This window comes from Centroberyx affinis, unplaced genomic scaffold (assembly GCF_046629955.1).
Source record: "Centroberyx affinis isolate AG114_WGS23_722 - 3 ecotype Tasmania unplaced genomic scaffold, CSIRO-AGI_Caff_v1 ptg002180l_1, whole genome shotgun sequence".
Taxonomy (NCBI): domain Eukaryota; kingdom Metazoa; phylum Chordata; class Actinopteri; order Beryciformes; family Berycidae; genus Centroberyx; species Centroberyx affinis.
This window is the reverse complement of record NW_027280488.1, coordinates 249637-276789: the sequence shown is the minus strand read 5'-3', so window position 1 is coordinate 276789 and position 27153 is coordinate 249637. Positions and strand designations below refer to the sequence as shown.

Sequence of the window (27153 nt, the reverse complement as noted above, 5' to 3'; positions counted from 1 at the left end):
AGAAACTGAACAGAGAGAGAGAGAGAGAAACTGATAGAGTGACACACTCTGCCTTCAAGAGCTGCTAACCCTAAAAGAATTTCATTATCTTGGGTTTCAGTGGAGAGTTTTAGTGTCCCATGATGGTCTGAATGCTGTTTCAGAGGCTTTTCCACCCTGATGAGAATACAGGTCCGGGGGGAAACACTGAATACTTGGAAGAGAGAGAGAGAGAGAGAGTTGTATAGAAATGCTAAGAAAGAAAAAGCAAGTGAGAGGGTAAGAGCTTGTCTCCAAGGTGAGTCGCCTGAGGGGGATGAATGAGCCGTCAGCCCACTGCTTTGCATACTGTACTGCTTCTCCACTCCTTTGACTTTGAGCTGAGCAGATCTCACTGACCTCGCTTCACTCCCGGCGGGTGTGTGTCAGTCACCGTGGAGCTGTGCTCAGCTACTGCACCGACAGTTTGTGTTGGGATCAATGAGGCAAAAGCATGAGCTGATATAGGTTTCACTGTTTTTTCTTTTTCTTTTTTCTTTTTTAGCAGGAGGGAGGTAGCAAGGCAGGACCGGGAGGGAATGAATGATTAATTTCTAAGGCTCCTCCCTTCCTTCCTTCCTTCCTTCCTTCCTTCCTTCCTTCCTTCCTTCCTTCCTCTGTAAGCAACTTAGTTCATCCACAAAAATTGCAGTCCTTAAAGGCATACTGAGTAGAATTTTGCCAGTTGTGTATTGCAAGCACAACTTTCAAAGCTGACCCTCCTCCTCTAGCCAGCGTGGCTTTTAGATATAGAAGGATTCAGCAGTGGCTTTGGTTGCACCTGCTGCTAAAAGGTCAATGCCCAGAAACGTCTCGAACATTCAGAAATTAGAAAATCCAGGCAGAAGGCAGAGTCTCTGCAAACACACACACTGTCACAGACTACCAATGGGTCATAATGATTGAGTAGGATCATTTTTCGATGTGTTTATGGTATTTCAAGGCTGAAAATCCTGCTCAGCATGCTTTTAATTAGTAGAGAGACGTATTGACATTCACACTACACACTGTGGGTAAGAGCGCAGATACGATATGAATACAGCATACAGATACAATACACTGCAGTTTTTTCTGTCACTATTCTGTTCAATTCTGTTTGCTTTTGACTGATCTGAAATCTAAAAAAAAAGCCATTACGATGGCTATAACAAGTCAACACAGGTAACATACGTCACAGCGGTCACAGCAAACGGCGTGTTCCCACGTTCTCATGCTCAGTACCTGGATGACTAAGCCAGCAGCTGCAGTCATTCGATGTGGTCGGCTGAATTTCTCCTTAGTCATGGTGAGGTGGATCCAACAGCTGATCAGAGCGCATACCTACACCCACATAATGTCAGGGATGATTCCAGTGGTTTGGCGGACGACTTTTCAATTCCTTCCTTCCATCCTTCCTTCCGTCTCACCTTCCTATCTTTCTTTCACTTCCTCCCTTGCGTATTGATGAAACACTACAACATCAAAGCAGTACTTGGGACTCATTTTAAGGCCCAGGGAAGGGAAGCGAGGTTCCTGATCTACTCCATTTACGGAGGACGTAATGTGACATTGAGCGTCTGACAGCACTGCGTTTTCCTCTTCTGTTTTCCTCAATTCCCATATGTGCTCTCTTGCATTTGATTGAGGTCACTTTGTACATAAATAAACCCCCTCATCTCACGCCGGGATGATTTATGCGAATAGTAACCGTACATAAAGCGGGCACGGGCTACTCCCCGTCAAAAGGACGGCTGCGGAGCTCAAGTCAAACCTTTAGAGCGCCGCAGCCGGCTCCCTGTCACCTCCAGGGGTTTCGTCCGGGGGAAGGTAGTTGGTGTCCGATGGTGGCTCAGCGCCCGGAGGGAATTATGTAAGTGGGCCTTCTCAAAAAACGGGAATAAATATGAAAATACTGTTCCTCTGGACTGCGGGCTTGGCTCTCACTTGGCTAGTTGGCCGGTCCCATTGTTGAAATGGGAGAATGAGCCGCTCCTCCTGTGTGTGTGTGTGTGTGTGTGTGTGTGTGTGAACTTGCCTGCTCGCGTTCCTGTGTGTAATTGAAGTACCGCTTACCAATCCCATTGTTGAAGTCTACTAAAATGAACAGTGCTGGCATTTGGCTGGGCCCAGGAGACCCATCTCCACCCTATGTGTGTGTGTGTGTGTGTGTGTGTGTGCATTTCAGCTCAGTTTGGCCCATTATTAAGCTGTCTAGCCAAGCAGAGGAGAAGAACATTGTGTGCCTGCGCCGCTGTGCTCTGCCACCATATGGAAAACACTTTGTCGTTTTTCTCCCACCATGCACCTATTCTTCAAAGTATAATGAAGACACATGTGGGATATCACCGGCTACATTAGAGGGAAAAAATACTGCATGTATATCAGAAACACATGTTACTGTCACTACCTTTGTCTCCAAGATTGCATTTTTTTTACTGGTGGTGACATTTTTATCCGTTTTGTAGCCTCATAATGGCTTCCTTTATGTAATTTTATTGCAATTTTCCCCTTTTTGTTTGTTATCTTCCTGCCTTTTATAGCGATGGAGTATTAAGTCTATGAATCATTATGTTTAAAGTAGACTTAAGTTTAAATACAGGCATTTAAAGTCTTTATTTTAATCAATTAATAGTGTTGTAAAGCACACCACATGATGCCCTCAGGTGTGAAACTACAATATACTGTAAACTGCACACGCAAGCACTTGCACACACACACACACACACACACACACACACGTTTACCAAGCGGTGCCAATGCATGTGCCCCGGGGGATGTAATAGTTCTGTGTGTTGACCAAACACAAGCACACACACACACACACACACACACACACACACGCACACACGTGTTCTCTGTTTCACCGGCAGGGCAGTCTGGATTTCACTGCACTGTAACAAGTTACTACTTACTTACTACATGTGTTCTTTCTCTCTCTCTCTCTCTCTCTCTCTCACTCACTCGCTCACACACACACACACACACACACACACGCTGGTTCTGGAGGTTGGCTGAGAGTTGTGAGCCATTGCATAACGGTTATCATCTGATCCCGGGGACGTTGTAGTTGCTGCAGGCTCGCTTGCCTCTGACCTTCAGATGTGTGTACAGTATCTGTGTCTGCTGCTCCCGCACATCGACACACACTGTGAAGAGCACACACAGCTGTCGCATGGACACGTCACTCAGAAACTTTTTCGGAACTAAGGAAAAATATGTTTTTATAATTTTTTTCTGTATTCTTAAAATAGATTTTATAAGAAAATAATCCAAATATAGGTAATACATACAGAATATAAATAATGATAATACATTTAAAAAAAAATGTTTTTAAAGATGTATAACATTTTGAAAACATACAATGTGTTTGGACATTGATATTTCACTAGTCCTTGGATCTTGACACAGTACTCAGCCCATAAATGACCAACTGAACTTTTATTTCACAACAAAAAGCAACAATCATCACAGTTTAACTTAGAAGGACTTCATGCAAAAGCAGCAGAGGGCATGTTGAGCAATTGAGAGTGTCATGGTTCTCCATTGCATTTCTCTGAGAAGTGTTCTCATTTCACGGAATGGATCACAGTGAAAGGTCAGACGTTTGCACTGACTCTGGTGCAGGAGGGACACATCGGCTCGTGGAGGTTTCAAAGCTGTGGCTCAACAGTCTCCAGTCTTCTCTCCAGTCACTTTTCCTGAAAAGGCACCGCTGGGATTCGAACCCAGGATCTCCTGTTTACTAGACAGGCGCTTTAACCAACTAAGCCACGGCGCCACTGTGGGTGATAGTTATGTAGTGTTGCCTATGGAGGTGCATACATTTCGACCCCATTATCCACTGTATATCAGTGGCAATTATATGGTAATTAAAAAGGCGGACTGGAACTTTACAAGGCCTTCAACTTCAGTGAATTAAAGCGATTTTTTCTTATTCCTCAAAAGCAAAGCAGAACTTCATTTGGACAAAAGCTGCCTTGTGATTTTGTAATTTTGCAAAAAATAAAATGGAAGGAGAAGTTATTGCTGTCGTCGTGAGTCATGACAGTGTTTTGCTCTCATGGCTGATGGTATTGTTTGATGACTTTGTATTCAAGGCTGATGCAATCGTATGATTCAGCTGGAATAGCACAAGCACATCCGGTAAGAGACTTCACTGAGATGTAGTTTCACATTGATTTATGAATTTAATCAAGATTGAAATGAGTGAATTGAGTATCACGTTTTTAAGATATCAAGCATAAGTTAAGGTATATGCCCTCACAGGAATTCATGAGAGGACTGTAGTACTGTAGCACTAGAACAAAGCACATAGTATGCACTATTTGAGAGTCCACAAGAGATACCAATAGATGGAAGAGCTGACTGCAGATATAACCATCTAGTGTTATCCAACCCACTACAAATCCCCTCAATACTAAGTATGCACACATACAAACCTAGTACCTTTGTACTAAACTGTCCACCAGGAGATTGTGTAACCTCCCATACAAACATCTGTTTTGGTGAGAGCTTTGATACAGTGCAACTAATTTGTGAAGCCTTATGCCCCTTTGACAAGCTGAATCCAACTCTGGTCTAACTTTTCTCTCAAAAACAGAACCGTTTGTATGTCAAGTCAAATCAAGCTTATTTATCACAAGCATGTCTCAAAGGGCTTTACTAAGTGACTAAGCAGATAGACCTCAGCTGACTATTGCATTTCCACTTTGTTGTTAATGTGGAACAATGCATCTCTGACCACCTCCACAGCTTGTTTGGGTGACTGGCTCTTCAGAGCATCTTGTATTCATTTTAGCCATTTCTGCTCTATCCGATTACCATCCAATCACCTAAGAGGCATGTTAATGCCAGGTGGAAAGGAGGTCATTGTCCTACATTCAACTCCAAAAGCTTCATTAATTTGTTTTATTTTGCCTGTTTCACTGCAGTCTATTCACACTATTTCAGTTACATGTAAGATCTCTTGCATATGACAAAGTGATTAAAATGGCTCCATGATTGCCAAATATCAATATTCATTTGATCCACCAGTGCTGAAAAAACACACTGCAACAGTGGAAATAGCCATATGTTAAGGCTAACATGGCTATCATCACAGGTTAACAGAATCACAGGATAGATGTTTCATCTCTGTTCCCTTATAGTTCAAATACATTGTTTTAATGGGAAACTATAAGTGTGGGATGAGTTTTTTTCCCACTCAGCCTTGCCTCCCCATGTGTATCTATACTCTAAAGCAGGGATTCCCAAGGTGTGGTGCGCGCACCCCTTGGGGTGCTCGAGCTGCCTCTAGGGGGTGCGCGAGAGGAAAAATGTAATGGTGGTGTAATGGTGTAATAATTACACCATTACACTGTAATTTTTTCAAGTGGGATTTTCTTTGTGGGATCCTCTGTTTGTCCATGTTATCTATTTCTGAGCCTATGCATGTGTCATTCTCTTTGTTCTTTACTTGGTGGATCGTGTGTAACTTTATTGCAATTTGATTCAAATTACTGGTGTTCTAATTTCCATAACCGCTATGTTATGTATGGTTAATTGCAGGGGTTAAAGTGGGCCGGAACGATCCGGAACAGCGTTCAGGCACCTTCGATTAATAAGTAAATAAATCTGATTGGCAGTTTCATACATACCTAATAATGTCAAGTGAGTTCACGGGGCTGCCAACTCTCATGCATTGACCGAGAGACTCACGCAATTGACATTTTTCACACGCTCTCACGCCACAAATCCATTTTCTCAAAAACAAATTCATAAACATTGCGGCGCGAAGACAGAGCAGCACAGCGCAGCAGAGAGTTATTCAGACCATCTGAATAGCGAGAAATATACACAAATCTATTATATTGTAATTTATTCCCATGCATGCTGCTCAGAGTAACCTCAGTCAGCGGCTCTTCTGCGTCTCTCCCTCTCCTCTCGCGCCGTGCGCACACAGGCAGGAGTGAGAGTGAGTTGCTATGGTTACGGGGACGCTCTGTGTCTGTCGCTATGAAACTTTCTTGTGATTCCCAATAATAGGTTTTTAGGTTAGTATGCCTATGCAAAATCATGAACGTAAGCACCTCAATGCTGAAATCTAGTAATATAACATAATTTTACATTTTTGGTTAACATTATACAGGGTTGCTGTTTCTTGACTTAATCCAAGAGGTTAGGTGGTGTAGAAATGCAGGAAATTTGTTTTAAATTACTGTTTTTTTCTGACCACCCCACCTGCCAAATCCCACTTTAACCCCTGGTTATTAATGCGACTGAAAATATGACAGCATTTTTCCCAATCTTCTCTCATGATGGGCCTATCTGCCTCTGAGCCTGTGCGTGTGTCCTCGCCCTCACTCATCCTCTTTGCTCTTTAAAAGTGACGCTTGTGCGTAACTTTGTTGCAATTTATTGAAACTTTGTTGCAGTTTCGGTTTCATTTGAATGTGAGAGCGCATTGTTGCGATCTCTTGAATATTTTGTTACGTGTGTTCTGATTATTTGTGCATGATTAAATTTGATGCCTTTAATGCGGCTATAAATAGGATATGTTGCGTTTTTTTGGGTTTTTTTTGAAGGTGCGGGGGATTGGGGGTGCATCAACCTGGTCGGGATGTAGAAGGAGGTGCGTCGCCTAAAAAGGGAACCGCTGCTCTAAAGTAATGAATCTCAGCCAGTGTTTTCAGGCACGTTTATGTGCAGTGAGATGAGCTTAGAGATGTTTTTCACTTTTTAACTGAATTTTAAGTCGATTTTGAAGAAGAAGAATGCTAAGTAAGACAATGCTTACATTACCTTCATTAAATTCTAAGGAAGTCAAACTATGATCATTCCTCTTTCAGTCTAAATAAAGTCAATTTTCTTCCTGGCCAGTGCACTGTCTTCTTTAGGACAAAAGACGTTTATGTCACTTTTTAATACAAGCTATATTAATAATATGGGTAACTTTACATTAAGTGTTCATTAACTAATGTTTACTAATGCATTTACTAACGTGAATTAAACATGAATAACAACATTAGGTAATAAAAAGGTTTTTACATAAGGTAAAGATTAGTTAATGTTAAATTCACACAAACTGCATTAATTAAAGTTGTTATACATGTTTGTTAAGGTTAACTAATGTGTTTACTAACATGAATTAAGCATGAACAGTGACATTAACAAAGATGAGTTCATATTAAATGCACAATAAACAACTGCATTAAGTAATGTTGTTATCATGTTTGTTAATGCCAATGTATTGTCTAAATTGAAAACCTAACTCTTCATGTATTACTTAAACATATCCTTGCATTAACTAAAGTTAATGCCAGTTTAGTTAATTAACTAAACTAAAGCCATGTTTAATTCATGTTAGTAAGCATTAGTTAAGATTAGTTGCTGAACACTTAAGTGTTACCATTACATGTTGTGTCTCAATATGGTCAATATAATATATGCTCAATATGTCTCAATATGCTCAATATGTCTTTTCCAAGCAATCAGTGATTAGTTATGCATGGGAATTCAGTGTTATAAATGCTATGCATTCTTAAAAAAACTGAGACCCACTGACTTGAACACAAAGGGACCCTGGATGCTAGAAGAGCAGCCAGCAGGGCCGGAGTGTGTAGCTCTGATCCAGATGTGTTGAATTCCTGTTGCGTCCCAGAACGCCTCTGAGAGCATGCTGGATCATAAATCAACATGCTCTACATCCACAACAGACGGCCTTTAGACAGACATAGGCCTCACTCGCTGCTGCTGGCCGCTACTTCTCTGCTTGTACACAATGACTCAGCAAACACGCTCGGAGACGGGAAACATCCAAACACATTTTTTGAAGAAGCTGTGAAGCGAGGGAGGGGGGGGGGGGGAGAGAGGAGACATGGATTGGGAGAGAAAGAGAAAGAGACCGAGCGAAGGAGCGCGGAGAGTGGGGAGTATAATTTCCGTGAGGATTCGCCATATGGTACGAATCTTACACTGGCATTCCTCACGTTTTCCGACTTTATGTTTCTTATGCAACTTTACGGGAAAAGCAGTGTGGTTTTTTTTCTTTTATTCACTGTCTGCGGGGACAACATGGGGATATAAAAAAAAACGATTTATTGTTGCACTTGCGAAGTGAAATGAGAGTACGGCACCGAATGATTGGATTGTTTGATGCTGATTTCAAAACCGACACCTTCACCCCTGTTCCCAAGACACTCGTGAAGCTCTAAATGGAGCTGATAGACACAAGGCGAAGGCTGTTAAATGCCACAGATATGTAATATCTTTGATCGGTATCACAGAAGGGCCTTTAAAATCTGGGCAGTTCGTGCCATGCAACAAGATTGGGAAGCTGAACCGGAATAGATGATTTTTTATCTATCTGATAGACTGATAACCAGGCAATGAATTCATTTTATTCATTGCCTGCATATCAGATGAAGATATACAGCAGAGATAAAATGAAGAGTTGTATTTTTATGACTCTAACATCAAGGTGTCAGATGTAGATAAGATAGACTTTCCATACACATTGGGAGGTATGTATGTTCAAGGCTATACTCTCTCACTGTAGTATATAGGGAACTTATGGAGCAGTTTCTTGTCAATATGTTGTTGTCAAATCGGTAGTGAAGCTGCATTCCAGTTCTAGCAAATAAATGTGACTGTAACATTTTATACAGATACGGGGAGTTTCAGGCAGTGATATATTCCCAATAAAAAAACCTCCCATTGAGCTACAGAGGAACTGTGATACATGTGTAGCATGTTGTATTTCTCAAAATTAAGACCACATTTCCCATGAACCCCATAGCTTCCTGTAGTAAAGTTTTTGCTTTAATTCACTCAAGGAAAAGTTAAAGGCCAAGTAAAGTTCCAGTCTGCTGTCATATTTTTTTTAATCACTGTAAAATATCCATTGACTTACAGTGGATAATGGGGTGAAAATACAGCCATCCTCTAGTCATGTAGAGTATATGCACCTCCATAGGCAACACTACATTTCTGTCACCCACAGTGGCGCCGTGGCTTAGTTGGTTAAAGCGCCTGTCTAGTAAACAGGAGATCCTGGGTTCAAATCCCAGCGGTGCCTTTTCAGGAGATGGGAGGTGAGATGTGCTGATGTAACATCACAGGTTTGACTCTCCTACTCCAGGTTGAGTGCAAATGGCTGACCTTTCCCTCTGATCCCTTGGGTAAAATGAGAATCTGTATACACTTCTCAGAGAGAAATGCAACGAAGCACTCGCCTGTCAGATTACACTCTCAATTGCTCAACATGCTCTCTGCTGCTCTTGAATGAAGTTCTTGTAAGTTCAACTTTGACAATTGATGTGTTTTTTGTTGTTCAGTTGGTGATTTATGGGCTGAGTACTGTGTCAAGATCCATGGACTAGTGAATCAATGTGCAAATAAATTGTCTTTTGGCTAAACATTCTCGTTCTGAAGCCAACATCAAAAACAACATCAGATAGATGGTAGAAGTCTATAGAAGTCACATTTGACTTAGTGGCCCTTTACGTGAGGTACGAAACATTCCATAATTTTTAAGTATGTTAATCTTAGCGGTTTGGAGTGCATTCCTACCACTTTGCATTTGCTGGAAAACAATATAGCAGCTGCCTTTCATTTCGTCTTTCATGTTCACGACGAATCGACACTCATTCCAAACTGATCTTGTCGAATTCTTGGCCCGGAACTCGGACTTGCGAGCTGTACCGACTTTTATCATTCTCTCTGTGATCCAAAGTGAAGGGAGACGTCAGGATGGCTTTCTGAAGAAGGAGACTAAGGAGAGAAGACTGAGGAAAACTGGGAACGATTTTGTTTTTTCCGTCCGCGATGCCAAATAAAACAGCAAACACGTTTTCTTTTGGGATTTTATTTGTAAATGCGTTTTATGTAGAACAAAGAAAAACAAAAATATAACATTTTTGGCAACTCTTCCTTTTGTAACGTGTTTATATAACACATTGCAAACAGACTTATCACATGTTTCATAATACATCATGCTGTACTGCAAATTGCACCTGTCAAATTACTTTTACTGTGACATCTATATCGCCTTGTCATGAAAATATTGTGCATTGAAATATTGTGCACTGATTCATGAATGTGTTATGAAACATGTCATGAGCCTTTAACAATGTGCTGTTTAAACCCTTGACAAAAGCCTAAGTTACCACATTTTTTACAATATATATTGAATTATCATGTTATGTACATTTTCTTTACATAAAGTAGAAATTTTTCACAATCACAGAAATCACTAGAAGAATATTTCTGTTCTCCTTTCAGATGCATATACAGTATTTACATACATTCATGGGTTTACATATAAACACCCATTTCATAAAAGCTTTTTTTTTCTGATTGTATGGAAGGAATGCCTGACAAAGCATGTATAAAGATAATACACTTCCTCCATACACACTCAGACACCGAAAGGGTTTGTCAATCACTGGCAGGCAATGCAATGTAGGTTCAGCAAATCAAAGTTATCCAAAAACTCATCCCCCGACTCAACCTTCAACATTCCCTTGTACCTTCAACATGTCCTTCTCTGACCTTTCTGCAGCAGCCATTTTATGTCCCGCCTATTACTCATTTGGTTTAATTCGTTTGAGATGCAAAATGGCACAGGTTAAAGCAATCTGCAAGTATAAATCTGACGTGACAAGGAGGCAAAACCAAACACTCACTGTTCCCTTACAGTACAAGAAGAAGGCATTCAGACACAATTTTCTGGCAAGAGATTTTTTTATGTTAGGGAAAGATGTATTTTTATGCTTTTGCCAAAATCTATTAACAAGTGCCAGGTTAGTTCTGATACTTCCTCTGATATGAGACATACATATGCTGTAACAAGTCACCTTTCTGTAGTATCTAAATGAAAGGGATAAATAAACATTTCCCAGATGATGTCATAGAGAATGGCAGATGGAGCGAAGACCAGTTGGATATTTTATGCTGTAGCACCACACAATTCCAGTTCTGTCTCCTCAGCTTTTGTTTCCTCTTAAAGAAAAGCTTAGGGCTGTTCCAGTTAATGTTGTAAAGTGCTCTTGCACCGTAGATAGGCAAGTGAATATAAAATGTCCAATACAATTGTCATCTGTAGGCTGTTGAAATTACAGTAAATCTATCTCAGGCTGTGTGGCAAGAAAAGGAACTTGAACTTAGCCTATATGGCAACATTGTAGTGCTTGCATAGTAAACTGACTAGTATTGCTACCAACCAACCTTTATGCTTCTTAGCATTATATATTTATCATTTCTTAATATTTTACCAATTTGTTGGCAACTAATATGGCTAAATGCCAAAGCTAACATCACAACAGAGCACGACAAAACCGCAAAATAAATGTTAAAGGCATACTGAGTAGGATTTTGCCGGTGGCCTGTAAACTTTCAAAACTTTCAAATTTGACGCAAAGCGCCCACCCCCTGAACGCAGTTGCCAGAACGGTACAGCGAAGTGAAACTGTTGGGGATGGGGATGAAGAGTGACACGGAGTTAGCCTGTTTTCTGTTGCACAGGCTGGTACCTAGCTTAGCTAGCTAGCTAGGTACCAGCTTTTCTACTACAAAGAAGCTACGCTAACAACGGTAGCTAGCTGCCAGCTCACGACAGACACTAGCTCTGACCAGAACTCCAGTTACTCCGCAAGTAAGATTGAGTAGGATCGTTTTTGGATGAGTTTATGCTATTTCAAGGAGGAACATCCTGCTCAGTATGCCTTTAAGTTTAGGTTCACTGACTAGGCCTACCTAAGAATACGCAGTGTGGATGGGTGTCGAACAATCTAAGAAATGTACTTTTTATGGTGTCATTTTCACATAACTCTTGCCTAAAATACAGTCCAACGTCTGCCCATGCTTTGGTGATACCAGGTAGCAAAATACCATATTTGATAAAGACTTTGATAATGAGGGGACACTCAGCAGAACTATGCTTTCTTTTCTGTATTTTCTCATTGCTAGTTTGAAATATTCATCACTATTACTATCTTTATTATTATTGATCGAAGCTGCGGTATTGACCCTGATTTGTTTGGATACAAAAAGGCCAGGCAAATGACCAGATGACATAAAAATTCAAAATGACTCAATACTGATTGGAAGGCCAGCAAGTTTGACATACAGTAAAAACTGACTTTAACAAATGCTTTGTGCGTGTTTCTGATATGTACTGTATAAGTTTGATAAACCTCAGACTATAGTTGCACTGTTTGGTTGTTGAAAGGTCAATGGCATGTGATTCCCAAACGTACTCTATCAAGCCAAGTCCAGAATCATATGGCAATACTCTTTATAGGAGAATTTAGTCCAGAATGAGGCTGCGTCTGTGTCCACAAACTTGAACTTTAGCTAAATACAGTAAGAAGATCCTGGTGGCGAGCAGTAATTCAACATGAACTTGAGCTTAGAAAGTCACTGTTTTTCTCATTGAGGTACTACAGTGTGTACTGTAATGAGACTCCCTTGGCAAAGACGAGGCTTAGTCAAAGCTACAGGAATGTTGATGCATCATTTACTCTGCCGTCTATCAAGAAAGACTTATGCCAGTGAGAATCAGCAAGGCCCCAACAGTTCCCAACGCTTCCTAATACAAGGTTCAACAAGCTAATGTTGCCAGGCAACAAATACAATTCAAGCCATCAAGCGATGAGTTTCGCTACTATTGCTTAGCAACAAAATTTAGCTCCAAGAAGTAAAAAAAAAAAAAAGAAAAGAAAAACCACTGGGGACTTAAAATAGTTGCAGACCCCTCAGTGTTGCAACCTTTATAGATACAAGGCTTTTGACTCAATGGGCAGGTACACCAACAACAATACACACCTCAACGTGTAAAAATACTTTGAATAGCAAATCTTTCTTTAGAGCTTCAAATGATTGTAGCTAAAACATTTGAATGAGACAAAAAAAAAAAAAATCTAAAAAGTTGTAATATACAAGAAGCTTATTACACCTGTGAGGGTGTTAAGTGTCAAGTAACAGTTTTCTGCTTCGTCTTTTTTGAGTCTTTTCCTCGCCGCCCAATAAATTATCACAGTACCATGAACGTACGTCACACATACGTGTTTCAACATAAACACCGCTAACATACGGCAGCAAAAAAACAAAAAAAAAACAAAAAAAAAAACAAGAGTCCAGCACAGACTCCCTTATAAGGTGTTTGGACTTTTATCCTCCCCAACCCCCTCTTCCCCCCTTTCTCTCTCACTCTCTCTCTCGCTCTCTCTCACACACACACACACACACGCAGCCCCTCCTCCCCTGCCCTTGCTCAGTCTGTCAGGGTGGGGTCAGCGGGGTCAGTTTGCAGAGCGTCCTGTCCTGCTGCTTCGTGGAAAGCGGTGGACTTTGAGGTGTTTGGACAGGTGATCGCTGCGGGCGAACTTCTTCTCGCAGACGATGCACTGGTACGGTTTCACTCCGGAGTGGGAGCGCCGGTGCCTGGACAGCTCGTCCGACCGCGAGAACCTGCCGGGGGTGAAGAGCGACAAGCACATGGTCAACAACAAGTCAATTTTTTTCTGATTTCTATGAGGTTTTTTTTTTTGGACATTCAGCTTCTTTAGAGTGAAGATTTGCACAGTCCTGAACCAGCAGTCAACAATATAACACGTGCAAAGCTACAGTTCACATTTCACAAAGGAAAAAGAAAACATTTAATTCTCTCTGAGTTCAGGATTACACCTCATGACACACTACACAGCCCATTTTCCACTAAATATTAAGTCGTACAATAATGAGTGAATTCAGAAAGATTGGTTTAACACTAAATAAAGGATGCAGTCACGCTTAAACCTGCCAAACCGCAACATAAAAGCCATGTCAAGCCCAAGTAATCCGAGAGGTGTGAAGCTATACGTGTGTATTGCTCAGCTTCTTGCTCTGTGAAGTTAAAAAGCCCGTTCCACATTTAGCGCAACACATGAGCACTATAAATCCCAGCAGGGTCTATTCTTGGTCTGGTCTGGCCTCTAAGCTCTGGCTAGTTTATGCTGGTCAGATGGCATGACAGTGAAAGGGTTAAGGGGATGATAAAGTGGTGTGGGCTGTATATGTGTGTGTGTGTCCCTATGTGTTAGTAAATCTGTTAAGATCAGTTTAATCTGTAACACGGATTCATTTCCAGTAGCAGCAGCAGCAGCAATAGGCTGAAGCCATGAAGGCGATAATTCACTCGGATGTAAAGATGTCACTCACTGTTATTTCAAACCGTTTCCACTCCAGACATGGATTTCACAGCCGGCCTATTCATTTTAATGGCCTAGCAATAAAAAGTGCAATCAAAAGATAACTGACAGGGCTGATGAGGCTCGGCTAATGGAATTTGAACTGACAGTGACTGACAAAACGCTTGCACCTGAGGCCTTATTTGGCTGATTTGGTATTGAGGCCTTATTCAGCTGCATCTCTGCAACGGATGGTGGTTTGGCTTCTAGTCAGAGAAGCCAACTAATAGCCAGGGTGGCTGGTTCACTTGCCAAGACTGGCAGTCAAGTTCAAACCATATCTGAGCTGACTGGAGGACTATGACCTCTACATCTATTTACACTTTAGGCTTTTTGGTGACTGTCTTACCAGAGTAGTAGAATAGGCAACCTCAGAATAAGTCGACATTGTAACAAGTCATCATCAGCTTCATTGCAGGCAGTGTATATAAATACATACTGTAAGTGCTATGGACAGCAGTACAGTGCACTGCTAAGAGGTTGCAGAAGAAGTGTCCAGTGTTTTCCAGTGTCCTTAAACTGCTTCTGGATGCCATACTGCTGTCTGAAGTTTCTAAAGGCCATGTCTTTGTGCAGTTCAACTTCAACAAATCCTTTCCGATGGAACCTAACCTTGTCAGAAGGTGTTGGTATGATGCCAAACATTAATGCTGCATGATCTGAAGTGTGTACATTATGACCCTCGCCAGCTTTCAACCACGCCGCATTCTCTCCTGACTGTTTCCAGCGATATCACTGCATATATTGCCACAAATATCTTTGGTATGACTGTTCAATTGACTGTATTCCTAATGTAGCGTGGGTGCAGTGAAGGGGGACTTCTACACTGGCAACCAATGCACATGCCGAGCTGAATTATTCTGTGTAAGACACTGACATTTTTTTATTATTTTGTGATTGAGAGATTCTTGGAAAGAGAATCTCTCAGCCCGGAGACAAGTGAACAGGAAGAAATGCTGACTAATGGATGTGGCTGCCAAGGTGTTGGGCGGATATCAAAGGCTTCAATAAGGGCAGAAATGTTTGACTTTGTATTGACTTGTCTGGCAGGGGAGAATGGTTACGAACACTAAAAAGGATTAAGAGGATTTCTTAATCCAGAGCACCAAGAGGCATGTCATTATTACTGATATGGATCAGAAACCACATCAGTGTGTTTGGAAATACAGTCTGCAATGTGCTGTACACTGTGTGACTGTACTTTAGGGCTCTGCTGTACTCTGTCTCTCACTCACACAAATGCACATGTGCATACACTTGAACAGGACTTGCTCTGTGTCTCTATCTCTCTCCCTCTCTCTCTCTCTCTCTCTCACACACACACACACACACACATTGCACCCTAAAGCCGGTGCTGTACCATATCAGCTTCAAGCCGGGACACGATAGAAACCATGTACAGCTATTCTACTGACTCACACTGGGCCTCAGCCCAACTATAACATACCGCACCAAGGGGGCTCTTTCAACAGAACATGCATTTAGGACTTTATGCAAATAGACAGCCTGATTGTTCTTTAAATCCACGCCGTTTCGGAAGATTGATCATGCGCCAGTTCGTTCCCTCACAGGTTCTTGCCATCTGTCTCGCTCAATCTCATGCTCTCTCTCTCGCTCTATCTCCTCCTCCACTTCTTCATTTCCCTCTCTCTCTCTCTCTCTCTCTCTCTCTCTCTCTCTGCATGTCCTAATCTAACTCACTCCAGGTTTCCAAACTCTTCCCTTCCCAGGGTTGAGGGGAGAGGCCAATGAGCTGATAATGCCAGGAAATTGGGTGTAGGGCGGCTCTGTGTTTTTTTTTCTCTCTCTCTTTCCACCTGAGCACTGCGATTTCTGCACCTTAGCTCCTCGGGGGCGGGCTTGGCGTGGGCGCAGCACGACACATAGTATACATAGTAGCGGGGGCGCTGTGGGAAACGCATACACAGGTTTTGTTCTAGCTTGTCCCTAAACTCAGCTCTGCAGCTGGCGGAGCGTGAAGAAAACACCCTTCGCCTAGGAGGTGGAGCGAGCACGTCGGTTACATACCTGGAAAATCATGCAGACTTTTCTCTACCACTTTTCCCTGCTCATTCTCTCTCTTCTTCTTCTTCCTCATACCCCCTTTCCACAGCATCTCTGCCTCTATCAGCGGCTCACATTCGACTCACTCGGTTCAAAGGGAAATCCCATCCCATGCATGACTAGGCTAATCAATAGCAGAAGCGGGCCCTCTTGACATGCGAACGTATATACAAGACAAGCATAAAAACTCTTTGGACGGATCGCGCCGTGGGAGTCTCGCCAGTGCAGATGGTTTACGGTAACGGTGTGGCCAAGCGGTTAGAGAGGCCGTCCTTCAGCCGGGTTCAAGCTGAATCCCTACCAGCTGAGCCTGACCTTTGACCTCTCTGTGGAGAAAAGTACCCGTATTATAATTTAGAGACAGTAGGGTGACTTCTCTTTATCTGACTTAGCCTTTCTCTCTCTATCTGTGAGCTCTATTCGAGTACAACTGCAGTAAAAAAAACATTGACAGACGTTAGCTTGTCACCGCCCGGCAACATTGTTTTTGTTGTCGGGGACGACGCATCAGCTGGCAAGGGCACCGCAAGCCCCCGTCCCGATGCCAGACGTCAGGTACACACATGTCACGGTGTTATTACAGCAAACCGAGTCCAATGCGAGCCGCACATCAAAGCCTCCATGCAGGTCTGTGGGTGTGTCTGTGTGTGTGTGCATGTGTTCCTTTATGTGTTTACATGTGAGTTTGTTTGGACAAGACATCAGGGTCTGTGGAAAAGCATGTGTGTGAAGTCCGGTTATGTCTGTGCATTTGCTTAGCATGGGTTTCAATGGAGAGTTTTAGTGTCCCATGATGGTCTAAATGCTGTTTCAGAGGATTTTCCACCCTGACAAGAATACAATTCTGGGGGAAAAACTGAATCTTTAGAATTTTTTTGGAATTTTATGGTATGAAAATGGTCAAAATATTGACACAAAATATGGCTGTTGGCAGCTTCAATCCAAAAATATCTGTAACAGTATCAGCTATTAAAAACCCATATGGGTTGAACCCTAGAGAAGAGTAACCTAACAGAGGCCAGAATCTTTGGACACAACAGACAGAGCGAGAAAGAGAGGGAATAAAAGTCCAAAAAGCTTGAGAAAAAAAATGAGTCTGACAAAGACAAACTGCGTGTCTCTCAGTGAGTTATCTGCAGGAGCCCAGCCAATGAAATACCACTCCTCTCTACTCCAGTGGCTCCAACATATGGATCGGTTCTCAGGTTACTGAGGGCTAGAGGTGCAGGACTCCCCAATTCACCTCCATTTCCTGGCCCAAGGGGAGAGGAGCAGGGAGAGGGCAACTCTATATTACAGTATATTGCTGTTGTCATGTGGAAACACTGGAACTCCAGTTTTTTTGGAGGGGGGGATTTTTATGTTTTAACTTCAGTTGCTTGATCCTGTATGAGTTGGGAAAATTCCACCAGTCATATGAAAGGGCTTATGAAACCCTTTCCAAAACAAAAACCCATAGTCATCAAGCTAAAAGCAAGGCTGTCTTACTTTCCTTTAGTTCCTGGAAAATGTTGGAGATATGAGGTTTACACATGACAACAGCAATATGTTAATATATGAAATGGCATGAGAGGAGAGGGGAAGAGAGGGTGCCTGCAAATTGAATTCAGCTAGAGTTATGTAGAGTTATGCATATGTGTGGGATAAAGTGCAACCATGGTGATATATTGCAAGAAAATTCCTGCTGTGGTCTATCCCACATTATCTAACGTTAACTAGTTTTAGAACAGGTTGCTTTAGTCCAGGATAGTGCATGGAAATGGGGGATAGTTACCCTAGTTAGTCCTGGAAAAGGCCATTGTAGAAGCTCCCTCCACCCCAGTTCTATGCTGTGGTGCATTATCCCTTGCAGGGTTTTCGGAAACAAATCACCAGCAGTTCGGTCAGCATGCAAACAGCCAGACTCATATAGGAAATTGCGCTTGAATATGCCTATTCATCAGGTAGTGTGCTGACAATATAACTGCTGAATTAGTGGGACCTCCAGTGGATTAAGTAGTTTCTACCTTACATGTTCAGTGAATTATGGTCAAGCTTTGGCCAAATACAGTACAGCTGCAGCTTATTAAAATTCACAGTGAGGCGGAGCGTGGTGCAAATCAGCGGGATTAAGAACTGATTGGACAGGTTTCTTAGCAGGGCATTTCATCACTAGGTATGTTTCCATCGAAGCTGTCAAGCGAATTTTAAAGCTGCACTCGTTTTTTTTTATGTAAAAATTCCCCCCCCGTCTTATCAGCCTAAATCACAAAGTGAGACTGCGGCAGAGAAGAGCGGCCCCTCTTCCCCGCCAACTGGGACGCTGTTTGCCTAAATTAAGATCGGATGTTGGGTAAGGACGCTTCTCTGAACCACAGGAGATGACAAATCAAAAGTTAAGAGCAGAACACAAACTCTGCAGCAGTGAACGTTCCGTCCAGAGAAAGCTGGAAAGCTGGTTAGATCTTTTTCCTCTCTCGTCTCTTTGGTTTCCTTTGGTATAAAGCATCACAGACCAGTTTACTGATGTCACTGACAGGATTTCAAACGGTTACCATTTGGAGCTTTACGCAAACTTCTGAAATATCGCAAAAAATTAAATGCGAATTAGGTGTGTTTCCGTCAGCTGGATTGAAGAAAATACACATGCTTCCTGATACGTAGAATATATCTGCATTGAAAAATAGGAAGTGTACAATCATGTCATTATTTATTCAACAAATGCATTCCCATCTCGATTTCTCGCATCATTTCTTAACTGAAAGAAAACCTTTTCTGTCTAAAGTCGGCGTAAAAACATTTTGCCGTACTTTTTCGTCCAGCTTTTCATCTCATTGCATCATAACTCACATAAAAACACTTGGATGGAGACCCAGCTGCGTGGCTGCAGATGTTGTGGAGCTTTGTCCCAAAATCTGGTGTTGCAGGGGGGGAACCCAGGTCACTGATAAGACCTGGAGGACTTTCTGCTGAGCCGGGCCAAACTTATCTGGATTCAGTCTCTCTCTCATACACTCACGCACACATACACGTTTGTATTACTTTACTTGTAAGGGCCTTCAACTTTTAACTGCATTCATTCCCAAACCCCCTAACCCCTAACCTTAACCTTTAGTCTAACCTTAATTCTAACCTTAAACCTAAACCCAAGTCCAACCCTAAACTAACCTTAACCACAACGCTTACCCTTATCTTACCCAGTCCTAAACTAACCCTAATCCTAATTTTAATCTTAACCCTAAACCCAAGGCCTAACCCTAAACTAGCCCCTTGTTGAAGTGAGGACCAGCAAAATGTCCTCACTTTGGAGGACTTTAATCATTTTTCTATCCCTGTGAGCATGTGAGGACATTTGGTTCTCGTAAGGATACAAGTACAAACACACAAACACACACATATACGGGCATCTATATGCACCCTTGTGCAATAGTAGCAGCAGGTATAGAGGTGGAATTTATTGACTTGTCTATTGCCTCAAAAGGGCTCAAAGGGCTGGCATTTGAACTTTGGATACACTTGTTTAAAATTTTGGATTTCCTATTGAGATGATGAGTGTGGTGAGAGAAATAATTCAGTGACAGAACAGCAGGCCTCAGGTCTTCAAAAATACGTATATCACGGTTTGAAAATTAATTAGTGCAACTTGAAAGCCTGTCTGAAGTTAAAAAAAAAACTTTGAACTTGATTCTGCAATAATCCAGTGTGTCTCTCTGTCGTGTGTGTGTGTGTGTGTGTGTGTGTGTGTGTGTGTGTGTGTGAAGTGGGTTGCAGACAGAGAGCAAACAAGTGGAATAGCTAGCAGGGGGCAAAGTCTGCATGCAGGGAACTTCAAAAGGGTTTCTATCTAATCTACAACTCTGCCATGGCACAAAAACACACAGATAGTGCGGTAACACGGCTTTGCATGTAGAATAGGGCAAATTACAACCTCCTCGTATAGACTCTACATTTACCTTCTCTGGAAAGGAGCCACCACCATTTCCCATTCCCTCCCAGCTATAAACTATCGAAATTGAGCTGCCTGTGTCATTTAGCCCTCACCTTGTATATTCTCCCATTCCCGGCAAGATTTACTTCCCCATAAAACCTTTGCCTCGCTCTCTCGTAAAACAATATCTTGCTCCTTTAAAACAAAATAACGATAAGTAAAGACATCAAAGGCCGACTTTGTGAATGAGACTTCAATCCATTTGCTTTTGCTGGCGATTAAAGCAGCAAAGAGTTCCGTCATGTGTTCACACTTATTGAAGATTAAGGCTTTTAGGGGGTTTTTTTCCCCTGAAGAGCGTCATGGATCTATTTTCTTATCTGCAGTAATAACCGTACACTAAAGAACACCTTCAACACTTTTTTATCTTCATACGATAAACCCAAATGGAGCGCTCTCTACCTCTCTCGAAGGTCCACAGCTATCTTTTGGTGTCTCGGTCTATATGTCAAGAGTGGAAGTTGATAACCCTGTTCACTGTAATCCATATAGTTTAGATAAGCATGTAGAAAAGGTTGTGATGCAAGAAAACTAGATTTAATGTACCTGCAGTTTTGGTGGGAAAAGTATGGATTTCCAGAATTGCACAATATGATTCTTTAACAGGGAGGGCAATAAAAATCGTGCTGGCCTATATTTGGTGATGCTGTCTTACAGATTATCGATTGAGCCAGTTATCATGCTCTTTCATTCATTCATTCATTCAATCATTCATTCATTCATTCATTCATTCATCATTCATGGTTCCATTCATTCATTCATCATTCATGGTTCCGTTCAGTCATTCATCAATTCATCAACCTCTCATTCACGTGTAAATGAACCAATGTCCATTCCTCCATCCAGTCATCCACCCATCCTTCCCGCTCATCCATCCCTCCTTTCAGCTCATCCATTCATCCATCCATCTATCACCCATCCATCCATCCAACCATCCATCCATTCATCCCACCATCTATTCAGCTCTGAGTAGTAATGTAAAGAGACTTCTCCATCTCAGGTAATCTATCCATCCCTCCAGCCATCCATCCCTCTCAGTTTCAGCTCATTCACTCGTCCCATCACTGGACCTGATATAATCACATTTGGTTCTGCTCACCTCCATCCACAGCCGGGCCATGTGCAGGCGAAGGGTTTCTCCCCGGTGTGCCTCCTAAGATGGGCCTTGAGGTGGCTGCTCTTGGTGTACATCTTATTGCAGCCGGGAAAAGAGCACTTATGCATTTTTATAAGGTCCGCTACCGCGCTCTTCTGGTACTTCTGACCTCCAATGAGGAACCCTGCGGTCGAACCTCCCCCGACCCCCGCTTCCCCGAGCCCCATGGGCTTAGCGGCGATGGGCACCGGAGCGATCCGGACGAACTTGGATGGGCCTCCGGTCGGGCTCCCGCTGGTAACGTTTGCCGGGGGAACCAGCTGAGGCACCAAGGCAAAGGTCTGCCCCTGGATGTTGACCAGGAGCTGGGCTATTTTGATGTCCGACGGGGCCTGGGGTTGCTGGGGCTGGGCTTGCTGGGGCGGGGCTTGCTGGGTGGCAGTGTTTGATATAGCACTGGGGTTGGGCTCTTGCTTGATCTGTATAGGTTGGATTTGTAAGATGACAGGCATGCTGGAGGCAGCGCCCGAACCTTCTGTTGAGACCAAAGGCGATCCGCAGTTCTCCTGCTTAATCCCATCAACAGCTCCACTACTAGAACTAGTGATACAACTAGAATCCATTGTTGATGGTGTATTGTCCATTTCAGACTTATGTTTGGTCTCTGTGTAGGAGGAGAGCGGAGAATGAGCAGCAGCACTGCAAGCCACAGGCACAGTCTGATCTGAGTTCTCTGACCCTGACCCGAGTTCTCCCGCTATCGTCCTGGGACTCTCCGCCTCGGCGTCCTCCGACGCTGGTGACATCCCTCCATCGCTCCCCTCCTCTTCTCTCTCCATCGCCACCTCCATGTTCTCCTCCAGGAACTCCTCAATCTCCTCCAGGGTGGGCTGGAAGAGGAGCGCCGCCGGGTCCTGCAGCTCGTCCAGGAAGACGGGGAACTCGTAGCCGTCCTCCTTGGCCTGCTGCTGCAGGAGGCTCAGCCGCTGCTCCCTCCTCGACTCCCAGGCCAGGCCCATCGGCAGCAGGGGGGCGGAGGGAGACGAGGAGGAGGAGGAGGACGAGGAGGAGGACGGGGAGGACAGGGACAGAGAGGAAGACGGAGGAGCAGAAAGAGAGATGCCGCTACCGCAACTTATGGAGGTGGCGAGGGAGGCCTGCGAGAGGAGGAGGTCCAGCAGGCTGTCTTGGCTCTCTCCCCCTGACGAGCTGCTCCCGCTGCTCCGGCTCCTGCCCTCGTAGCTGGAGCCCAGGAGGCGGCGCGACGACGGCGACGAAGACTCGGGGCTGGAGCAGAGGGAGGAGCGGGGGCTGGAGGAGTCGCTGAGGTCATCCTCGGAGACGAACGGCGAGGAGGAGAGCGTCGCCCCCTGGTGGTGGTGGTGATGGTGATGGTAGATGCCCGCGTCGGTGACCATGACGCCCGGCGACACGCCGCCGCCGCCGTGGTGATAGTGGCGGCTGTAGTCGGACGCCGGAGAGCCGGTGTAGTACAGGAAGGTCTCCTCGCCAAGCGGCAAGTGATCCACCATTCCTGAGCGGATGACTGGCAGCTGGACTCTCTGCTCTGCTCTGAGGATCAAGCTTTTCTGTCGGAGATCGGCTGGATGTTGGAGAAGAACTTCGCTCTTCTTCTTCCTGTAAAAGAGCGATGATTGCATTCATCAGGTATGACAGTGGAAGAAATCATGCCTTTGAGATGGATTGGACAGTAGAATGCATTAAGTTTGGTACAAAAATAGAAATTGACCACCTAGTGGCACCTACTCTATTTGTGGCATGAAGGTCAAACACACTCTAGAATGATTCTGAGGTTATGACACATCTTAAACCACTGGCCATTGAAGAGAGAGAGAGAGAAAGAAAGAGAGTCTGTAATTGTTGCATGATAAATTCTTAACTCCATAACAAACATCAATACTAAAACTATGAGAAGACATCATTTAACATAATTTAGCATTATGTTCATTGAGATTACTGGAAACTATAGAGGTTAGTGTTTGCCCAGATAGTGTCAGGTAGTCCTTGAAGTTTTTTTTTGAAGATGTGTAGACTGGCTGTTTGCCCTAATGAAAAACCACAATAATGTTCCTATAACATTCCTATAGGGATTTATAATGTGTCTGTGGTACTGCACAGTGAGTTTATAGCGACCTTACTGTATTGAATGGTATTTTTATCTCCTATAGTGGCTCTGTGGGGACTTTTATAGCATGTCTGTAGTTCTCAATAATTAGTTTACAGCAACTGTATGGTGCTTTGCGGTATTTTTGACTCTGAGCTTATGACTATAATGTCTCCATAATGTCTTCACATACTGCTGTGATATGTGTGTAGGATCCTTCTAATGTTTCCTATAGGATTGCTCTAGTCCATGCACTACCTGCTGCTGATTCAAGAGGTTTGGAGCTGAAGGCGCTCCAAAGGGAAAGTCAACCACGTGTGAAGAAAGTGGAATTTGAAGATCGTGTGTGTGTGTGTGTGCGTGCGTGTGTGTGTGCGTGCGTGTGTGTGTGCGTGGACACACGCTGCAGCTGCTGGTGCGCTCTGCAAGATGACCATGTGGAATCAGGAGTTCCCATTTCCCACCGCTGCTAACATTAAAACCGTATGCTTCAATTGGGTTTTTTTCTTCTTCTATTTTTCTCTCTCACGGTCTTACAGCTTGGGATTTTGTAGCACCCAGTCGGACTTGTCACCCTTAGGGAAAAATACGTTTTGTAATCCTGTAGTACATTTTGTAGGGACGCTATGCAAATATCAAATATCAGTCCCCATGGGAATATCATAGGAATATTATAGTGATAAGACTGGAGATTAAAAAAAATACCATTATGTATGAAAAGGACACTAAAAACTCACTATAGAGCACCACAGACGAGCGGTAAGCTACTACAGAAAGGTAAAGTTAATGGTGAATATTACAGTGCATTTTCGTCAGGGTCATTCAGTCAGATCAGTGGATTTCGGTGGGATGACGAGCAAAGGATTTAGTGTCTATTTTTATCCGTCCAATAGCCCACAAACAATGTCGGCTTGGCACTTCCTCCACATTTATGTAGGGTAGCCTGAATGCGAGATTTCCAAATGCCCTAGTTAATTGCAATGAGCAGCCTCGGGTTTATGATGATAAAAAAAAAAAGATGATAAAAGCCTTTGTGACACCGTAATATAGGCTGCATGTGTGCAGAGTGAGTGTCTAGAAAGGAGAGATGAGGCTGAAAAAAATGAATGATTGTGCGCCCTCTTCTGTAAAGCTAAAGCAGTGGTTCCCAAAGTGAAGTCCGGGGACCTCCAGGGGTCCTTGAAGGGGTCACCGGCAAAATGAGGAATCATTTCACCGTCATTTCACTCACTATAAGTTATCATAATGAAATAATATAAAGGATAACCCGATGTTGTTATTGCCCCACCTTCAGTGTAGACAGTTATGTAATTCTGAGTAAAGTCTCACAACAAAAATCCTCTTAGATGTCGCTTGTGAGGATAAATCTTATACATAAAAATACAGTCAGTGGTCTAATGTGGATCTATCTGAGCGGTAGGCTTACTTGACATGAAAAAAAAAAAAAAAAAAAAAAGTTTAGACCCCCTGATCTAAGCCTCAGTCATTTGCCCTGCAGTAACCCTGCCGTCCTGAAACATCAAGAAGGCTTTGACAGCATGATGCGCTGCTGGGCTTCACCACGCAGCGTGGGTCCGAAAAATAACACGGACACACTCAGGAATTAGGCCGATCCCAGCAAAAGTCTCCATAGGAATATTATGGTGATTCCAGAGCAGATAAAGTACAATAAGGTCACTATAAACTCACTATTGAGCACCGCAGACATACTTCACGTCCCTATAGGAATATTATAGAAATATTATAGGAATATTATAGTGATTTTTTTGGATTTGGATCAGCGGAATATGAAGTGGAATATTATCAATAAAGCTTTGCAAACTCGCCTGTGTGATTCTGATACCGGCTGCTGGGGTTTTTTAAATGCCTCTCCATTCACTCGGCAGAGTCATGCTGCCTCTTCCACGTAAACATGTTGTGGCTGCGCGACAGAAGGAGCGGACCCACGCGCACGCACACACACACACACACACACACACACACACACACACACACACACACACACACACACACACGCGCACAAATCATGCACTTTCAGCCTACTCTCGCACCGTGTCGGACTAAACCACTCACCTTTATCTGTGAAGGAACCAATATTCCGCTCCCTCGTGCTGTCGGTGCGTAATGGTGCGTAATGGCAATATAACTCCACGGTACGGGCTTTGCATTGCTGAGCGGCTCCGCACACACACACATACACACACACACGCTCTCTCTCTCTCCGGCGCGCTGGTAGTTTACTTACCGTCACATGATCGGAGCTGGGTATGTTATAAGAGTCAATTTAGGGGTCGGCTTATGAAGGCTCGCCTGCTCGGCGCTCCTCCATTGGCTCTCCGCGCAGGAAGGCTGACCCAGGGTCTGGCGTCAATGGGGAGAGAGAGAGAGAGAGCGAGAGAGAGAGAGAGAGAGAGAGAGAGAGAGAGAGAGAGAGAGAGTGTGTGTGTGTGTGTTAGCAAGTCTCTATCGATATATCACTACTTTAATGCCCAATGTTATCACTATAATATTTCTATAATATTCCTATTAGGGTTGTATAGTACCATCCTTCTATTATGTAGCATTCTTCTATCATAGGATTACTATAGTGCTTTCTTCATTAGAGGGGAGTGAGAAAGTGAGTGTGAAATGAAATTCCTATAGAAACCTAAAATATGAATATGCATATGAATTTACAGTGACCTCTTCACACTTAATGGTATAATTTTTTTCTCCTATGATTCTGGGAGTTGAGGATGCAAATGTCACCATTCTGAATCATGTAAGACTTTGTAAAGCACACTTCTCTGCTGCCTGAAAAGCACAGTGAGCTACTGCACATTGGAAATGACCGTGACTGAGTGAGTGTGTGAGTGAGTGAGTGTGAGAAAGAGAGAGAGAGAGGGAGCCCTTCAGCAAGTCGGTGAGTGTGTTTACATGCCGCCTAATAACAGCAGTCACAGGACTTTTGCTTTTTCCTCCCAGTGAGCAGACCTCATATAAACACCTCAGCTGGGCTCAAGTGACTTCACTGGCTCCGACCTAATTTGATTTTCTTGCCTAGTTTAGATTACCTTTCAGTGTGTTTGGCTAAGTGATCCACTTTCAGCCTGCTGGTCAACATTTGTGACTGTTTCAGTGTGTGTGTGTGTGTGTGTGTGTGTGTGTGTGTGTGTATTCATCAGAGAGTGAGGGACTGGAGTGTAAAAGGATGCACACTGTGGACATCTGTTTGCATATATAGGACTCCTATTGAATATCACTACTACTACTACTACTACTACATGCATTGAGCTCAAATGACTGTTTTCTACACAGTGCATCTATCTAAATGTTTTTGTATCCACTACTAATGAAATTGAGCGTGGCTCATTTGCCAAAGTATCCCCCCCTTCCCACTTGCTGTTGACCTGAACGCAGGCAGAGGTCCAAAGGTAGTTGGTGACAACCTGCTTAAAAAGAAGCAGTTCACTCCAGTCAACGCCTCTCTCTTTTCACACTCAGATTAGATCTTTGCTGATATCAATGGTCAGCTTGTAAAATGTATTAGGAAGTCCCGATTTGGCGGCGTGATTGCCTGTAGCAGAGGTTCTTAAAGTTTTAATGTTTGTTTGTTTTTCTTCCCTCTACTACTCTTGTTCGCTGAGGACTGACGGGAAACATCTCTGCAACCCATTTCAGGTCCCAACCCATATTTTATTAATTTATTTTTTTTATA

At 43.2% G+C, this 27153-nt stretch overlaps 1 protein-coding gene and 2 non-coding genes across 3 annotated transcripts; 1 reads left to right on the top strand and 2 right to left on the bottom strand.

Moving 5' to 3' along the window:
- Positions 1-3701: 3701 nt before the first annotated feature.
- Positions 3702-3775, bottom strand: trnat-agu (transfer RNA threonine (anticodon AGU)). Its single transcript has one exon. It is a non-coding gene; the product is annotated as a tRNA-Thr (tRNA).
- A 5203-nt stretch (positions 3776-8978) lies between these two features.
- trnat-agu (transfer RNA threonine (anticodon AGU)) lies at positions 8979-9052 on the top strand. Its single transcript has one exon. It is a non-coding gene; the product is annotated as a tRNA-Thr (tRNA).
- Positions 9053-13258: 4206 nt separating this feature from the next.
- Positions 13259-25670, bottom strand: LOC139654971 (Krueppel-like factor 15). The gene is made up of 3 exons (XM_071532255.1): positions 25530-25670; positions 21335-22969; positions 13259-13446 (listed from the first exon to the last, which is right to left on the bottom strand). The coding sequence occupies exons 2-3, from the start codon at positions 22861-22863 to the stop codon at positions 13278-13280; spliced, it is 1698 nt and encodes a 565-aa protein (XP_071388356.1). The 5' UTR covers positions 22864-22969; positions 25530-25670; the 3' UTR covers positions 13259-13277.
- Between the last annotated feature and the right edge of the window lie 1483 nt (positions 25671-27153).

What these genes read in the sequence shown, in the direction of transcription:
- LOC139654971 (XM_071532255.1), bottom strand. Translation starts at nt 22,863, where the DNA reads ATGGTGGATCACTTGCCGCTTGGCGAGGAGACCTTCCTGTACTACACC. An exon ending in TGGCCCGGCTGTGGATGGAG is followed by an intron (nt 13,447 to 21,334) that starts GTGAGCAGAACC and finishes CACCCCCGGCAG; the next exon opens with GTTCTCGCGGTCGGACGAGC.